Raw genomic sequence first — 19,445 nt, 5'->3', positions numbered from 1 at the left:
CATATTCACCCATTCCCCGTTTCTTTTGCTGACCCCCCCCCAGCCCCCCCCCCCAATTATTATCTTATTTTATTTACTTATTTGATCTGAAATCCCCCAGTTATTCATGTTTTATTTATTTATTTATATTTTTCGCTATTTGTAATGAAATCTAATAAACACAAACTTTGCATTCAGTAAAAAATAACCATTCAACCATCATCAATTGTAAATCCTCAATATTTACCATTTAATTATATATATTTTTTTAACTATATAAATATATATAAAACATACATAAATAAATAAAGCGTTCCCAAATGATTGAATAAACATTATGACAAAATACAATAATGATCAAATAAGAGTTGCAGCCCACACAGAAATCCTCAAATCCAGGGGTTTATTATCAGCTTCGTGAGGTCAGGAAGGTCATATCGACCAGATAATGTGCACAAACCATGTTGGCTATGCGCAGGGACCTTGTTTACTTCACATGCAAGCTCCCTTTGAAGTACTATGGAAACAAACCCAATTGTAATCATGGAGAAACTAATGTATGCTAAAAAAAAGTTTAGCCGGAAAGCCCTGCCGGGATAATTGTGGCCTTAAGACCCCCGTTGCCACGGCAACAAGAAACCTTCATTTAGTAATACGCAACATGAAAGAAAGAATAACACAGAAAAGCTTTTTCTTTAAAAAAAACAACAACATATATATATATATATATATATATATATGCATTGTGTGTGTGTGTGTGTGTGTGTTTGCTGATCAATAAAACATTTGAATTGCATTAGTCCAACTTGATCCTATACATTTTAAATCAGGCTGTATAAATTACGTAGGTTAAAGTGCTATGTCAGCACCAACACATAAAAACGCTTCACGTTGAATATTTAGCACAGCATTCCAACGCTTCAGCACGATTCATTTTCCACACTCACCTAACAAACATTTCAGATATATAAACGCTGCCGTGTTAGTCAAAACTTTTTTTTAAATCCTTCCTTCCACAATTGCCACTTAGAATTCTGTTTATACGTGTACATGTTTTTTGAAGGTTTGGAATTATTTTAACTCTTTGACTGCCAGACGTTTTCAGAAAAGGGATGCCGTGGGTGCCAGCCGATTTAAGCATTTTGACTGATCTTTCAAGGTCCACAGAAAATGATGTGTTTGGACTATGGAAACACACATACTACCAAATGGAAGATTGGACTCTCATCTTTCATCAGAAAAAAAAGTTTGTTTCTACCTTATTCGGTTTTTCAGCAATCAACAATAGAAAATGGTTGGTTTCACTTCTGTTTTGAAACAAACGTCTTTTAACGTCTTTGGCACTCCTCCCTAGGATTTTACTAAACGTTATTTAACGTTTTTGGCAGTCAAAGAGTTAACATTAATGCTAATTTCCCTTAGCCTGTCTATGGCGTTTCACATTATATGTTAACATTAAACTAGCGGTCTTTCGCTAGAAAAAAAACAACATAATTTCCTTGAGCATTTTGGTGTTTAAATATTCAATGTTTTTTTTTTTTTTGATGTATGCATCAGTTTTACATTAACAGGTTCTCTCACAAGTACTGTAATTTGACGCACTGGCTAAAAACGTTAAAAACTGCATATAGATGCCACAAGATTATTTCAATTACGCACAGCAATTGTATGTCTAAATGAAGCTCCTTCCTTCTTTTTATTTTTTTATTTTTTACGTAATTTCTTGGCACTAATAGGCCACAAAAAGGCACCAAAGCAGTACTTTTATTTTAGTGGATCTGCAGAAAAATGGCTGACTTCCTGCTTGTTTACAGGTTAGATTATTTTTTTTAGATTTTAATTACAAGTAGCATAATTTTAAAAAATATGTTTTTTTTTTTGTTGTTTTTTTACAATTTATATATATATATATATATATATTATTTTTTTTTAGATATATATATATATATATATATATATACACACACACACACACACAATTTATGGCAACCCATCTATCAAAATGCTTACAACCATAACGTTTCATGTTTCAAAGAAAATCGGCTTTAACATTTATTTTTGAAATGTGTGTGGGTGCTACTGCGCCTACGAGCCCTACCAGGTGTACCTGCGAGTTGAACCTCAGCCGGCAGACGCCGCAGGAGACGTGCCTCCTCTTGGCTGTGGCGGCGGCGGGCGGGAAGCCCAGCGTGTGTTGGAGGACGGCCTTCTGCACCGGGTCCATCTGTGGGAGGGACCACAATTGGGAAGGAAGGTATTAATTAAGACTGACGAGATCCATTTTCATAAATCGAGAGTTTATAAAGGAGACGTTACATGGTAACTAGAATTAACCGCAACGTGCTCTCGGGCTTGTGAACGTCACATGAGGGAGAGAAAACAGGTGTCACATTGCTGTGTTTACTACTGTGCGCATTTATTTCAAAATCAATATTTAGCCAAACATTTCAAATTATATATATTTTTTGCTTATGGTTACCATACTGACTGTCGTATCTGTGTACACTTCACTAGCGCAGACCATCTTGTGTTAGCATCAATGTTACACAACGGGCTTCAGACTCGCTGCTCTCGCCCAAAACATAGCGAGGGAGGGGGGGAGGGGGGGAGGGCTGCTGTGTGTGAGCGTGCTGTGTGTGTGTGTGTGTGTGTGTGTGAGGGTGATGACACATGAAGTTGGCGGCGTGCTCTGGCAGCTCGGCATGCTGGGAAAGTGAAGCTGTGGAAAGGCAGCGCCAGTGAAAAACATCTGGGCTGTGACAGAGCAGGATGACCTGCTGTTCGAAACACGCGCTGGCCGGAGAACATGTTTTTTTTATGTTTTTTTTTTTTTTTTCACTCTTCTCAGAAGTGCAGCATCAGGACCGACTCTGAGAAACATCATCCATCCTTCAATTGATGGCAGCCTGTCAATCTTCTTCCTCAACAGCATCTTCGCTGTTCTTTCATTTCCGGCTGGTGATTGATTTATATCATTTGTGACGGAAATGTATGTATTTCAACTTTTTTTCAATGTCTTTTATGTTCAAAAGGCTGTTTTAAAACTTGAAACCCTAATCAGGTTTGAACCCTTACCATGAAAGCTTAACAGCCTAATTTAATACCCTAATCGTGTCTTGAAACCCTAACCCTAGCTGGAACTTCATGATGAAACTCTAGTTTAGAGCCCTATGAGCCTACCAATGGAAACCGTAACCTTATCTTGAAACCTTAATCCAACCTTGAAACCATAGACGTGTCTTGAATCCCCAATTTGAACCTTGACCCGATCTAAGAACCCGACTCAAAAATATACATTTTTGCTTGAAACCCTAACCCAGTCTTGAACCCCCAATTTACTTATTAAGAAAAACTAATCCTAATTTGAAACTCTAAATTAGCACCCTAACCTGGGCCTGAAATTCTACTTTGGAATCCTAGCCCTGTCTTCAAACCCTAATTTGGAACCCTAATCCTGACTAGAAACCCTAACCCTGGCTTGAAACCCTACTTTGAAACCATAATCCTGGCTTGAAACCCTAACCCTTGCCAAAAACCCTACTAAATAATGCTAATCCTTTCTTAAAACTCAAAACAACTCAAGACTTTTGACAACCTGATCCTGGTTTATGCCGTAATTTAAAACATTAACCCTGTCTTGAAACTTTAACTTGAAGCCCAAACCTTAATTTGAAGCCTTAAATTCTACTTGTACTAACCCGTTCTTGAAGCCCTAATTTGAAACCCGAACCATTTATTGACGTCATGTAGTTTTTAATGCGAACCATTGTTTGGAACCCTAACCAAGACTTAAATTACTAGTTTCAAACGCTATCCTTGTCTTATTCCAAAGTATCGGTTACTTGTTAAAGATGCAGATACCAGCCACCAATATTTAACTCCCAAAACGTATAAATACGTTCTATTTTAAATCCCAAAGATGTATTTATACGTTTTTAATGTTTTTTTGGCTAGAGCATAGAGAAGGCTTTGATGCAGCCTTTGCATTGCAGAGAACGGGTGAAGCAATGGTAGTAATTACAAAAACGGCCAGCAGGTGGCAGCAGAGTATAAGAGATCAACCAGGGCCATGTTGAAAACAAGCTGATTTCCACAAAGTTCTAAACAGATTTCTAAATAATGATGAAAATTAGCTATATTCTAACGCTAATTGCTGCAAAACGGAAACAGATAGAAACATACGGAGGGGGGTTTTCTGATGAACTCTTTGACTGCCAGACGTTTTCAGAAACGGGTTGTCGCCAGTGCCAGCCGATTTAAGCATTTTGACTGATCTTTCAAGGTCCACAGAAAATGTTGTGTTTGGACTATGGAAACACACATACTACCAAATGAAAGATTGGACTCTCATCTTTCATCAGAAAAAAAAGTTTGTTTCTACCTTATTCCGTTTTTCAGTAATCAACAATAGAAAATGGTTAGTTTCACCTCTGTTTTGAAACAAACGTCTTTTAATGTCTTTGGCACTCCTCCATAGGATTTTACTAAACGTTATTTAACGTTTTTGGCAGTCAAAAGAGTTAAATAACAGAATCTAGTCTTTCTTTTGGTTGGTTCCATGTTTTTATAGCAATAGAACACAATATTCTGTGGCCATTTGCAAAATCAGTCAAAATCCAGTAAAAGAGCCGGGAGCAAAGGGGGTTGCTTCAGTGAAAATGGTCGGGAGTGTAAAAACCCTAACCCTGATACTGTGTTGAGGGATCTCGGGTGTTTGTCCTCGGCATCAGCCACCCACCGAGCGGCACGAGGGGCTCGCCCGAGGGTTCGCGAAAGCCGCGACTGGGATCAAATGAAGCGGCGAGCTCGTGTAACGCCAACGCCCACACGCTTCCGACAACATCCCATAATACTCGCTTCTCTGCAGCGCTTGCACAATTACTTCCTGCGTGATGGGACGCTGCGTTCATCACAGAGTCAGAGATACGCTTGCGTCCCACTCGTTGCTGTCAATCATCCTGATGAGCCGGATACGTCAAACGCAGCCTCAGGCACAAACAACCTCCGGGATGTGATGTCACTTACGCTATGACACAAAACACAAGTGCCACAAAATGACAGCATTTACTTCAATTACAGTCCGATATACTCCCATTATGATGGGATAAAGCACAGATTACCTCCAGTTTATGAATCCATATGATTCACTCCAATTATGATGTGGTAGCTATTTTTTGCTCCAATTATGTTGCAAAGCACTGCAATTACAAAGTGATGCGATGCAATTCGCGGCAGTTGTGATGAGAGATGATTCGCTCTAATTACGATGCAGATTTGCTTCAGATACAATGCAGTTGATACGATTGGCTCCAATTATGATGTGATACACTGTAATTACAACACAATACGATACCATTCAGTCCAGAAGAAATATGTATTACTCTAGTTAAGATGAGCGGCGAAATGAACATAGCCAATTGTGGGGTTTTGCCAGGATTCGTAAAAAGTTGCAAAAGGTTGCAAAAATATTACATTTTGAAATTTTTACAATGTTGAAAATGTCTTTGCGTCAAGAAAAAACAAAAATTTGCTATGTTCGCAAGCATTTTTCGCTCAGTGAGATACCAGCTTTATGATAAAATAGGATTCATTTGCTGAAATTACAAAGCGATTCAGTCAAATTATGATGCAATGAACTGCAATTAGGATGCAATGTGATACAATTCACTCCAGTTGTAATAAGATATGAGAGTAGAAATGATTTTTTCCAATCACGATGACTAAAATGACGACATAATGTCATTTGCCGATCAAGATACAATTCGCCGTAATTACAATGTAATACATACAATGCGCTCCAATTGCAATCAGGTAGATTGATTAAAATTATGATGCAATACAATTCACCACAGATGTGATGAGAGTCAGTAGAAACCCTTTACTCAGATTACAAATTAGTACAAACGATTCACGAGGGTATCTCCACAGCAACGAGACGATGTGTTTTGGCGTGCGAGACACAGACTATTTATACACAACCTAATACACAACCTTACTATAAATTCCATCCTCTGATGCAGTGCAGGCGTGTTGGGAGGTGGCGGGTGCCAATCTATGGCTGCGAACACCTGCTCAGTGCTTCTGGGCTAAATATATGAGTCGCTATTGTGTATTCATGTGACTGTAAACAGTTTTTTTTTTTTCAAAATCCATACTGTGCCCCCTTACAGAAGTATAGCCTGGGGCTGTTTTCATCTTTTTTTTTCTCTCCTCTGTTGGCCAAATTTTTGAAGACACACTTCTCAGCAACATATTCAAACAGAGAATACAACAAAAGGTTTATTATGCTAAAAGTGGTTTACATATTTTTCCCCTTTTGTGACAGTTAAGAAAAGTCTTTCTCTGGGCTCATCACATCAGGGGAGAGACGCTGGCAGAATGTTGAACGGCGAGCTCATTTGGCGCACGTCATGTGACAACCTGTCCACCGTGACGGCAAAACACGACAGTGACGACGACGTCTGACTTTTCCGCACAAGGGGGACAAGGAAAAAATACCAAAAAAAAAAGGAGCAGTGATCTTTTCAAATCAATGACGTGACATTTACTGCTCAAGTGCCAGCGGTCAATAAAATCGCAAAGCACAGGAAACAAATAGGCTCTTGTTTATCAATATTGACTTTGATGGTTTGCGCGTTTAAAAACACAACTTGTTGACAGTCTTGAAACCCAAACTTGTAACTATAACACCTACTTTGAAACACCAGGCTCAAAACCCTGCTCCGAAACCCTAACCCAGGCCAGAAAACCCCAACCTTTACTTGAAAACCCTCATTTGAAACTCCAACCCTTGCTTGAACCCTCAACTGATTTGAAACCCTACTTTTAAAACCTGACCCGGATTTGAAACCCCACTTCAGACCCTAACCCAGGCTTGAAACCCCAACATCGACTTGAAACCCTCAATTAAACGTCATACCTTACTTGAAACCTTACTTTGAAACCCTAACATTGATTTAAAACCCTACTTTGAAATCCTAACCCTTGCTTGAAACCTCAACTGATTTGAAACCCTACTTTTAAAACCTGACCCGAATTTGAAACCCCACTTCAGACCCTAACCCAGGCTTGAACCCCCAACATCGACTTGAAACCCTCAATTAAACGTCAACCCTTACTTGAAACCTTACTTTGAAACCCTAACATCGATTTAAAACCCTACTTTGAAATACTAACCCTTGCTTGAAACCTCAACTAATTTGAAACCCTACTTTTAAAACCTGACTCGGATTTGAAACCCCACTTCAGACCCTAACCCAGGCTTGAAACCCCAACATCGACTTGAAACCCTCAATTAGACGTCAACCCTTACTTGAAACCTTACTTTGAAACCCTAACATCGATTTAAAACCCTACTTTGAAATCCTAACCCTTGCTTGAAACCTCAACTGATTTGAAACCCTACTTTTAAAACCTGACCCGGATTTGAAACCCCACTTCAGAACCCTAACCCAGGCTTGAAACCCCAACATCGACTTGAAACCCTCAATTAAACGTCAACCCTTACTTGAAACCTTACTTTGAAACCCTAACATCGATTTAAAACCCTACTTTGAAATCCTAACCCAGGCTTGTAACCCAAAATAGAAATTTGTAAACCTAACCCTTACTCCTCTTCAAACTCTTAACTTAAAGCCTTAACCCCGAGTTGAGAACCTTTCCCAGACTTAAAACCTTCATCCTTGTTTGGATCCCTAATTTGCAACCCTAACCCATGATAACCCACTAACCAATTTTGTCTTTGATTGATGCACTGTATCCTTATAATACGTTTGAGAATGACTATTTAGGACGTGTGTGTGTGTGTGTGTGTGTGTGTGTGTGTGTGTGTGTGCGTGTGTGTGTGTGTGAGTGCGTGTGTGTGTGCAACCCACATGTTCTAAAGTGTGATAGATAAATTGACATGATTGAGACTAATGCGCTGTATAAACATTTCTTTGGAGTGGCGCCTGACGTTGAGGATTCCAGCCCGGCTCCCACCAACCCCATTCGTTCATTCACTCACTCATCAGGTCCAAATCCATACATTACATACGTAAACGTGCGACTACGGTGGGCCCAGTTGTGCTGCAGTGTGTGTGCGCGTGAGGTGAGATGAATGCGGTGTGTGGAGGACGGGACGAGCAGATAATGAGCTGACTTGATCATCATCAGGGGTGTCGGTTGATTATCGAATGAAACGAGAGAGAGATGAACATGCTTCATGTGTCCAATAAAAGGCCCAAGAACATAAGAGGAAAACTGATAATTGACACTCAGACAAGACCACGGATGGGAAAATGGCCTTTGACCCCCATTTCAAACTTAAAACCCGCATTTCGGCTTGAAACCCAAGTTTAAAACACCTCATCTATTGTCAGAACCGAGCCCTTGTTTGGAATTCTAACACAGGATTGAAACCTTATTTTGGAATGAAAACACAGATTTTAAACCCTACTTTGAAACTAACCCGTCCTCAAAACCCTCATTTGAAACCATAAACCAAGTTTGAAACTCCATTTTGAAATTCTAATCCAGGCTTGAAGTTGAAACCTAAATTTGACACCTTACTGACTCTAAACCCATTTGAAACCCTGATATCTGTTTGAAATGCTAATCCAGTTATGAAAACCTTAATTTCAAACCAAAACACTACTTTTAAAGCCTAATGGAGGCTTGAAACCCTAAATTGAATCCATAACCCATTTTAAAACCCTAAACCAAGCTTGAAACCCTAATTTGAACCCATAATTAATGTTTAAAACTCTAACCCAGGTTTGAAATCCCAATCTGAAACCCTAGCACAGGTCTGAAACTCCAATTTAAAACCTTAACCCAGGCTTGAAATCCTAATTGACCCATGAAATACGCTAAAACAAATCCGCAAAATCTGAAGATAACTTGATCCCGATTTGTTGTCTTTGCTTTTGATTTGCGAGCGAAGCTTTGCTCTCCTTCTTTTACTGGCTTCCCACAACCGCTTCCCTTCCAGCAGGTATGAATGTTTTCCCTCCTCCTGCTTTTTTAATCCCTCTTTCGTCACGATGAAGAATGTTTGCCCGCAGGAGTTTGGCCGTGGCTGCCCCGAACTCACAGCCAGACGAAAGCCATAAACAGCGACGAGCACCTGGGCCTAAAATAAAACGCAGCTTTTCTTGCCAATCAACTTGGATTCTCCTTTGTAAACCCTAACACTGGCTTCAAAGCCAACTTTAAAACCCTAACCGTGACTTGAAACCCTGATTTGAAACCCTAATCCCCGTCCTGAAGCACGGCGAGCTCCATCCACGCCCGGTCCTCCTCCCGGCAGGCCGCTCGGGGCTATTGTTGGCTTTCGAGCTGACGTGACTTTGGCATCTTGCGCCGATTGTAAATCACGCCGACCGCGCGAGATAACGCACAAGCTCAGCACCTCCAACAAATGGTGACGCGTCCCACAATAGAAACGTCCCACTTACCGCAATATGAGCGTTGAGCAAAGCACAAAGAAAATCAGGGCGGCACTCTGGGGCCAGTCTGGCAGCGTGCGCTTGCACCACAACAAGGCACTCCATGTCAGTCAAGTTAACAACGAGCAAAAACAAAGTAACAGATATCAAACTTTTGCTTGAAACCCGACCCAGACTTGAAAACCTCATTTGAAACCCCATTCCTGTCTTGAAACCAATATCAAAATTATAACCCTATACATATGATTTGAAATTCTTGACACCCTAATGCAGGATTTGAAATCCTAACTTGAAACCTTAACCCTGATTTTAAACCCTATCCCCAACCCAGACTTGAAAAACTTGCTGTTTGAACCCAAGCCTTTTCTTGAAAAACCAACCTCGGCTTTTAACCCAATTTCAAAAGCCAGATCCAAGCTTCAAATGCAAACCTTTATTTATACCTTAACCCGTGCTTGAATTGCTCATTTGACGCCTTATTCCTGTCTTTTAAGATCTAATTTGGAGTAGTCCTAACAGTAAAACTTTGAAACATTTATTTTAATCCAGACCTTTACTTCAAACCAAAAATCCTTCTTGGAAACCCTAACCCTTGCATGAAATCCTAATCCTGATTTAAAAGCTTCATTTGAAACTTTACCCTGGCTAACCTAGATTGAAAACCCAATTTACTGTAAAACCCTAATCTTATTTGCAATCCTAACCCTGGTTTGAAACTCTATTCTGAACCCCTGATAAAGGCTTAAAACCTTAAATGAAAACCCCTCATCTCAATCTTTGCTTGTAAAACTTACCCATAGCCTTATTTGAAACCCTAATCCTCATTTGAACCCCTACTTTGAAATCTTAATCCTGTCTTAAAAACCTCACTTGGCAACTCAAATTTAACACCTGGTGCAACATCATTTACTTGGATTCCTAATTTGAAACCCTCACACTTACGCTTGAATCCTTTACCCCGCCTTTACCCATACTTCGGAAACCTTACCCATGCTTGACACCCTAATTTCAATCACCTCCTTGCCTACACTAGCAATCTTCACTTTTAAAACTGCTGGGTCACAAGTAACCCAAAGTTGGGTGAAATAACTAACTCAGCGCTGGGTCCAAAAGCAACCCAGCAAATGCTGGGTTAGCGATACCCAGCACATTAGGTTGAGGATTTGACCCAGCATTTGACCCAATAAGAGTACTTTAACTTCAGTTCACAAAAAAAAAAAAAAAAAGTTTACTAAAATGGTGGCCAGATTCAGGTCTCAAATCCAATCTTCAACCCAGTCTGTTGGGTCAAAAATATAACCCAATCTGCTCCAAATTCATAGCTACCCAACGAGCGGATTTGGAAAACAACCCAGCATTATTTAGTATGTACCACACATTCATTCCTGCCATTTTAAATGCTTCCCTCGCCAGGAAATAGCAAACAAAACGTGCGGCGGATCAACTGAGCAGGCCCTCGTCATCCGTACGTGTCGTGATGATTGACAACTGGGATATTACACCTGCTCCCTTGTTGATATCCATAAGCAAAAAAAAAAAAAAAAAACTAAAGAAAAAAAGTGCAAGTGCAGCTTATAAAACCTCAACTTGGAGTTCACCGGAGTGTTTGCCGCTAAAGTGCAACGTCAGGCGAGGCTTATAAATCCTCATCTGTTGGCCCACTGGATGGACTTCGATCGAGTTTTTTTTTTTTTCAAAATTCCCTTTTAGGGTAATTTCTAATCTATCATACTATCAAGAGGGCGGCCGGGGCGGCCCTCCACCCGAGGGGAGACGAAGGATGGGGGCGTCGCGCCGGTGACAGCGTTCAATAAAAATCCAGATTAAACCATTTATCTTGCTGTAATATTCCATCATGAATATCAAACACGGTAATGAGAAGGGAGAGATGAAAAACAATCCGTGTCCTTGAACACACAAAGATGAACGTTTACAAAGCAGACCTGAAATCTCGGCATCTATTTATTTATTTGTTTTACATGAGCAAAGTACACTACACTGTAATTATATTAGGTGGTAGAACATCTAAAATACTTTTGAATTCAAGAAATTCTTACTGCACCTTCCCAATTATAACGTGTTGACTCCAATTATTATCGATGTGTGAAACTTCTTTTTGTTTGTTGTGCTTTCATGGAAGGAACAAAAATAAATAAGTCAAATAAATTTCAAAACTACACATCGGGCTCGCTGGCCGGGACTTTAATACACTATCGATCGTAAGAAGGCAACGACGCCAAAAGTTCACGGAATAAATGATGATAATCTATTTTCAATTGAATCATTGTCTACTTTTTCACACAAGCAACAATAACTCTATGCTTTGCTCTTTTATAGCCATAATCAATTAAAACAATTTAATGTTAGACCCTTTAAAAAAAAGAATATTTGAAACCCTAACTCAGGCTTAAAACACTAGTTTGAAATTAGTTTGAATCACCCTGGCTCGAATCCCTATTTTAAACCACGTTATAACTCTAAATACTAAATAATAAACTCTAAATAACTAAATAACACAACTTCACCCCTGTTTTAAAACAAACCTAATCTCTGCTTGAAATCCTCAGAAACCATAACCTTGTCTTGAAACCTTACTTTGACACCCTAAACCTAGCTAAAAAATAAACAAATAAATAAATAAATAAACAGCCCAAACTCTTCGAACCCCTAAGACTGACTTGAAAGAGTCATTTAAACACACACCCTGGGTTCAATTTAGGGTGTAAGGCCTTAGATTGGGGTTTTGAGCCAGGATTAGTGTTTGAAAAAATAGGATTGAACTCAAGGTTAGACTTTCAAATGAGGGTTTCATGCCCATGTTGGGGTTTAGTAAAGATTAGGGTTTCAAAGTAGGGTTTGAACTCGGGCCCAACCGATATGGATTTTTTTAGGCTAATGTCGATTCCAATGTTTGGCAGAATAAAATACTGATAACCAATTGATGGGCCGATTATAATTTATTTATTTTTTTTTAGATATAAAAAAATCTCATTTCTAAGATAAATTCAAATTTTTAAAGACCTCATATCGGCGGATTAATTGTTGACCCCTAGTGTGAAACATTACCCCAGGTTTGAAACCATAACCTTCACTTGACGCCTTACTTGAAACTCTAACTTACTTCTATAGTGAGCGATTGAAAAGCTGAAAGCGCACCAGCGACTGTACCTTACTTCCTCCTTTTTTCTTTTTTTTTTTACCTCACTCGAATGGCAGCTTTTCAAAAGCTGGTTTGTAAAGCAAAAATAAATAAATAAATAAATGACCAAGCACCGGGTAACTGAAGGTGCGAACATCAACCCGCGTTAGCCTCCCATTGCTACATAACTAGCTCCATTTTTTCCAAGGCCAGACGCTACACGTCGTGACGGCTGTCTCTCACTTCTCTTCAGAAATGCTGACCAGACCCCCCCACCACAAGCGACCCCCGGGGGCCTGCCTCATCAAAATAACCAGCTTGGTCCAGTCCGTCACTCACTCTGTAGTTGTTGTTTTTTTCTGTGTGTTTTTTTTACTTAGCAGCGCATAGCGTGTGTACTTGTGCCACCTGTGCAAAGTGCACATGTTGCACACGTAAAGCTTTCCAAACCACACTTGAAAGTGTGTACAAGTTTGAGGTGAGCGAGCGAGATTGCATTTTATTCATCCCCGAAGGGAAATTGGTGGTGCGCCCGGACAAATTTCATTAGGCTCGCTTCACGCACTCCAGGGCTCTCACTCTTTCATGGCTAAACGTACACGTTACGGCGAATCGCGTTGTATACTTTGCGGTTTCTCGATGATAGTAAATGTCATCTTGAGAGTTTCAAGTGGGATACTTTATTTATAGCAAACTATGGTTTCAAGTCTGTGTTAGGGTTACAAATGAGGGCCGGCATTTCTAAATAGAGTTTCATGCCTGTTTTAGGGTTTGAAGTAGGGCTCATTTTGGAAAAAGTACCGGTAATCCAGTATCGCAATCGCAATTTACTGTGTGATTATTTTTTCAAGTTCCTCTTCACATGCTTTTTAAAAAATAAACACAAGTCAGAAATTAATCAGAATGGCATTAAACAAGATCAGATTAATTATGCATACATTTATAGTACATAGTAGCGCACACTATTTATTTATTTATTTATTTGTACAACTTTATTCTTAAATATTCCTTTCAACAATGTACTTCTCATAAAGTATTGACAAAACTATTTTTTGGGATGTTGTCAGCATTGCTGAAAAACACAAATAAAGTAACTTGTAATCTAAATTAGTTACTTTTACAATCAAGTAAGCATAAAGTTACTTTTTCAAAGTAACTGTGGCAGTACTGCTTACAAGAGCTCCAATTTAAGTTTTTGCAAAGACAGTTTTTTTTCTTAATTTTTTTAATTATTTATTTATTTATTGCTTCTTCTTTTTTTTATTAGCTCTATTATTATTTTTATTATTATTTTTTTTTTAATCTTTGTCATGAGCCAAAATCTGTGCCTGACGCCCCGAATTTTTAATAGTCTTTTCTTTATTTTTTTTATTCATTCACTGCCAATGACGGCTATAAATGTAAAAAAATCATTTGAACTATTTCTACTAGTTTAACATTTTTTTTCTACACTTTTGTAAACAAGAGTATGAAAACCTAGAATTTGTTATTGTACATTTAGAACAGATGTAAAATTTGTGATTAATCGTGATTTAACTAGTGAAGTCATGCGAATAATTACGATTAATAACTTGAATTGCCTTTGAATTATCTTTTCTTCTTCTTTTTTTTTTTTTTTTAATTCATTCGCTGACATTGACGGCTATAAACGACCAAAATTCATTTGAACTATTTATTTTAGTTCAACATTTTTTCCCCACTTTTGTTAACTCTTTGACTGCCAGACGTTTTCAGAAAAGGGATGCCGTGGGTGCCAGCCGATTTAAGCATTTTGACTGATCTTTCAAGGTCCACAGAAAATTATGTGTTTGGACTATGGAAACACACATACTAGCAAATGAAAGATTGGACTCTCATCTTTCATCAGAAAAAAAAAGTTTGTTTCTACCTTATTCCGTATTTGGGTAATCAACAATAGAAAATGGTTAGTTTCACCTCTGTTTTGAAACAAACGTCTTTTAACGTCTTTGGCAGTTAGCTAGTCATGTGATTAATTACAATTAAAAAAAAAATCGCCTCTTACCTTTAATTTTTAATAAAAAAATCAATTGAACTATTTCTATTAGTTAAACATTTTCCCCCCCACTTTTGTTAACAAGAATATGAAAACTTATACTTTTTTATTGTACATTTAGAACAGATGTAAAATGTGTGATTAATCGTGAGTTAGCTAGTCATGTGATTAATTAATTTTAAAAAATCGCCTCTTACCTTTAATTTTTAATCCTTTTTTTTTTTTAATGAATTTATGGCAATAAATGAGTTAATTGATGCCAATTATATATGCATTAAAAAAAAGTTGGAAAAATAGAGATAAACAGGGATAAAGCTCCAAAAAAGAATTTTAAAAAATGTATTATTTAATTTTTTTCAAAATATTTTTCAAAATACTGAAAACAAAAAATTTTCAAATAGGTGCAATGGCACTTGGGTCCTCCACCTCAACATCACAACATAAACCTCACCTGACACCCTTCTTAACTTCCCATGGAAATTTAACCCTGATTTGATATACGAGTAAATTGAGCCACGAGGTCATGAATGAATGAACTCCTATGTCAAAGTACCGCCATGTTTTTCCGTCTTGACCTGGTAACCCTCAAGACACAAGTGCACGTTGAGCTCACTTTTGAGGTCTTTACAAGACACGCATGTTTTCACTGAATCGTCACTGCCACATTCCTGCTTGATACCCTAATCCTGAACAGGGCGTCCATTGAATGACACCAGATCGCTGCTCAAAGCGCCGCACCAAAACAACACATCCTTCCCCGCCGTAAACGTCGGACTGGAATCTTGGGAGGACGCAGAGTTCACACGGTGACGGGAAAGAAATGATCAAAGGTGGCGCGAGTGGGGATTCTCTGCTACCCATCTGTGGTCGCATCTGTTGCCACCTCGTCTGCATGTGGCTTGCAAAATGCAAAAGCTTCATCTGGTTGCGATTCATTTTTTGTTTTGTTTTGTTTTTACATTCAGCTGGCTATACAGGCTGAATTTAGAAATGTGTGACTTTAGTGCAGTACCACGTTGTGCCACAACATCCCTGGCAGCACTGAGCTCTATTAGAACAATTAGGCAATTAAACTAGTTGTGTATCGTTGAATTTGTATGTGTTGTCAACCATAAACATTTCTTGACTTGATAATATGCTATGTGACCTCATTAGTCTAGAAATGACAATCTGATATAATATGACATTTTTGGAATATGAGTTATGAAGCAAAATCCAGCCGTATCCATCTCAGGGGCGGCCATTTTGCCACTTGCTGTCGACTGAAGATGACATCACAGTTGCTCAGGGCTCAGGCAACGCCCACTCACAGCTCACCTGTTTTCTGAAGCTGCCCTGTGATAGGTTGTTACCTGAGACCTGAGCAACATTGATGTCATCTTCGTCAACAGCAAGTAGCAAAATGGCCGCCCCCTGAGATGGATAAAAACAGCTGGATTTTGCTGTTTAACTCATATTGCACAAATGAAATATTAACTCTTTGACTGCCAAAAACGTTAAATAACGTTTAGTAAAATCCTATGGAGGAGTGCCAAAGACGTTAAAAGACGTTTGTTTCAAAACAGAGGTGAAACTAACCATTTTCTATTGTTGATTACTGAAAAACGGAATAAGGTAGAAACAAACTTTTTTTTCTGATGAAAGATGGGAGTCCAAACTTTCATTTGGTAGTAAGTGTGTTTCCATAGTCCAAACACATAATTTTCTGTGGACCTTGAAAGATCAGTCAAAATGCTTAAATCGGCTGGCACCCACGGCATCCCTTTTCTGAAAACGTCTGGCAGTCAAAGAGTTAATCAGAATGTCCATGACCGTGACATCTATGCTACTTTCTGTTAGCCTGTCTTTGGCGTTCAGCAATTTATGTTAGCATTAAGCTAGCTGACATTTTGGTGTTTATGTATACATTTGATGCTACTAGGAATGACAAACAGCTCGAAGCAAGCAACGGTTCACTATATTTTGTTCTTAATCTACTTTGAGGAGATACCAAAACACGTGCGTTGGCTCAAACCGCGCACATCTGGTCGTCCCGAAACTCAAGATAAGACGACCCTTTGAGAACTCCGGAGAGCGTGTAGCAGATAGCAAAACAATGTAGGCAATTTGCTTTCATAGCCTTGACGCCTCACCTCCAGTCATCAGTTGGAATGTGAACTAAGGTGAAAGGAAAATAACGCTTGCCGTCGTCGCCATGGAGACCAGAAAACAGAATGCGGTCCCCGTGGCAAATAAGTGAAAATCATTTCAACTTTAGTGCTCCCTGAGATTTACGAGCAGCCGGCGAGTTTAGGGATCGGTTGCCCGGGCGACTCCCAGATAAAGCCACGAGTTTGTTGATAACCTTAATGGATTCAAGCTGCCGGCTCCTCTTCTATCGAATATTTGGAAGGAGCCCGGAGTACGACGTCCACTTGGACTAAACGCCATCGTTAATCTTCCCCCACCCAGCTGAGCGTTAATTCTATTGCTGTGTTTGGAATTATTTACTCATTCACTACTCTCTAATCACTTTTATAAAGTGGGCTATGTAGTTAAAAATCCCTATTAAGGAAGTAGGGTTTTTAAGTTACAAAATGGCCTACTAAGGCAGTATCAAGCGGATCGGGAGTAATTCCCAAGCCTAAAAGTTTGTGAAGTTGTAACTCGTTCTTCATTCTTAAACTGTGATGCTTGCTCAGGCACGTCGTTGTTGTTGTAAATATCTCGCTTGAGACCCTGAAGATGACATTTACGGTCTGCCGGGAACCCAAACCGCAAAAATCCGCTCATCAACAAACAACACTGTTGATTAATTGCCTCCTCGAATGCAACCAAGTTTGCTTGTCATGAAAATAATTCACACTCATTAGACTTTTATTTGAAGGTAATTTGTTGAAATGCGTCACATTAGGTAACCCGTCGGTCGCGCTTTCAACTCCGGTGATGCCGTTCAGCAAGTGAGCAGTTTGGCCACTTTGTACACTACATCAGATTTTGCAGATTTAGTTTGTAGTATTTTCCCTTAACTGTTGGCCATGTAAGCAAAATGTTTCCACATCTCATGCCAGGCCCATTTTTTCTTATTTACTATATTACATGACATTACTAAATGGACGTATATATTCGTCAATGGGAATCCAAACCTTTACTGCCATTGACAAATATATTCGTCAAGTTTTTAATGGGTAGGCATGGAAGAGGGTCTGACCCAGCTTCTCTGTAAAATGTAAGATTCTACGCAACTGTACTAATGAACAGACGCCAGTAGGTGGCATTGCATTGCTTTACATTTGAGATCAGTACAACGTTTGAGTTGAAGCTAAATATCAGAGAGGGAGAATTGAGAGTAGAGCTAGACCAATGCGTGTCTTTTTTTTTTTTTTTTTTAATTACTAGGGGGCCGGTAACCAATATTTGGAGTTTTTTATGAGAAAAAAATATTGACGTCAATTTTTTTTAAAGTGTAGTATGCTTATTGAACAACTTTTTTGATTTTCAAAACATTATTATTATTATTATTATTATTATTATTATTATTATTATTATTATTATTCCTTCCATCCATTTTCTTAACCGCTTGTCCTCACAAGGGTCGCGGGGGGCTGCTGGAGCCTATCCCAGCTGGCTTCGGGCAGTAGGCGGGGTACACCCTGAACTGGTTGCCAGACAATCACAGGTATTATTATTACTATTATTATTTTAAATAAAAGTTCAAGGAGCTCCCAGGGATTCTGTATTAAAATGTTAGATGAAAACCTATACAAGTAAATACTGTAGCTCTCTATATTTTCTACAGTAAAAAAAAAAATTCCAAAATAAAAAACTAAGAAAATGAAGTGTTAAACTTTCACGTAATTTCAAACAAAAACAAAAGGTGCCGAGAGCTCATTTATAAAGTTAACTGAAAATGTTTATAAATATTTTTATATTAACACAGCTTAAATCACAGCTGTTATCCATTTTCGGTCATAAGATAAAAATTAAAAAAAAAGACATGATTGTGATAAAAAAAAAATGATGCCGTTGATGGGATAAATGCAAATAAGCAAATAAAAACTTTATTTATTTATTTATTTTTTTCATTTTTTATTTTTTATTTTTTTACTGAAACCAACCAATGTTCTGCAACTTATTCCTAAAGAACGGAAAAAGCGAGAGGCAAACTTTTTTTTTCCTGGTGCAAGAGAATCCATTCTTCCTTTCGGTAGGTTAAGTGCTTAAATTGTCACACAACACAATATTTTGTGAGACTTCCTCTAAAACAACTTTTGGAACTCTCCTTTGAAAACAGCTGGCAGAGGATGAGTTAAGCAACCAGTCTGATGAACACCTGATGAAGTACTTAAACCCATTTCTCTAGTTACAGCTCCAAAAGTAGTTTTAGTTTTGTAAAAAGTGCACTTGGGGTGATATTCTAAAAACAAATCATACAGTACTTTGTTTTCGTAAATTAAAAAAAAAACACCAAAAGACTTGTTTTGGCTCCTGCAATTAAATCACAACAAAAGCTCTCTCCCAAAAAAAAAATCACAATTATTTTAAAACGCTGCCACTTAATCAGGCAACAATGCTAAAAAGAGCCATCAAAATCCCGACTGTTTATTATCCCATCACTTCTACGTTACTTGAATAAACACGTCCGTCACCAGCATTCATCAGAAACGCCAACATTGGCTTAGTGAGGGCGGGTCCACGCCCCAAATGGACTATGATGGAGGCCTTAGCGTGCGCGTGTGCACGCGTGAGTGTGTCTATGTGTGTGTGTGAGTGCACTTCTACAAAGCAATTTCCCAGCGTGCACAATCAATAAATCACACTCCTGATTACTCTGCAGGGGGAAATGGACTTTGTATTGTTTCTCCAAGACAAATGTCGGCCGCGGGCGAGACAGATCTTATTTTCA

General features: G+C 38.7%; 1 protein-coding gene across 7 annotated transcripts in view; it reads right to left on the bottom strand.

Annotated features, from left to right (window-relative positions):
• Positions 1-19,445, bottom strand: part of znf385d (zinc finger protein 385D) — a 76,813-nt gene that overhangs the window by 18,105 nt on the left and 39,263 nt on the right. For 4 of the 7 annotated variants that reach the window (XM_077575160.1, XM_077575161.1, XM_077575162.1 and 1 more), the window contains exon 3: positions 2,078-2,203. In XM_077575160.1, the coding sequence (XP_077431286.1) occupies positions 2,078-2,203 (126 nt within the window). The remainder of the gene's footprint in view (positions 1-2,077; positions 2,204-19,445) is intronic. The other 3 variants (XM_077575165.1, XM_077575167.1, XM_077575166.1) reach the window with 1 other exon arrangement.

The sequence above is a fragment of the Vanacampus margaritifer genome, chromosome 9 (assembly GCF_051991255.1).
Source record: "Vanacampus margaritifer isolate UIUO_Vmar chromosome 9, RoL_Vmar_1.0, whole genome shotgun sequence".
NCBI classification, from domain to species: domain Eukaryota; kingdom Metazoa; phylum Chordata; class Actinopteri; order Syngnathiformes; family Syngnathidae; genus Vanacampus; species Vanacampus margaritifer.
Note: the sequence above shows the minus strand (reverse complement) of the source record. Positions and strands in the feature narration are given on the sequence as shown.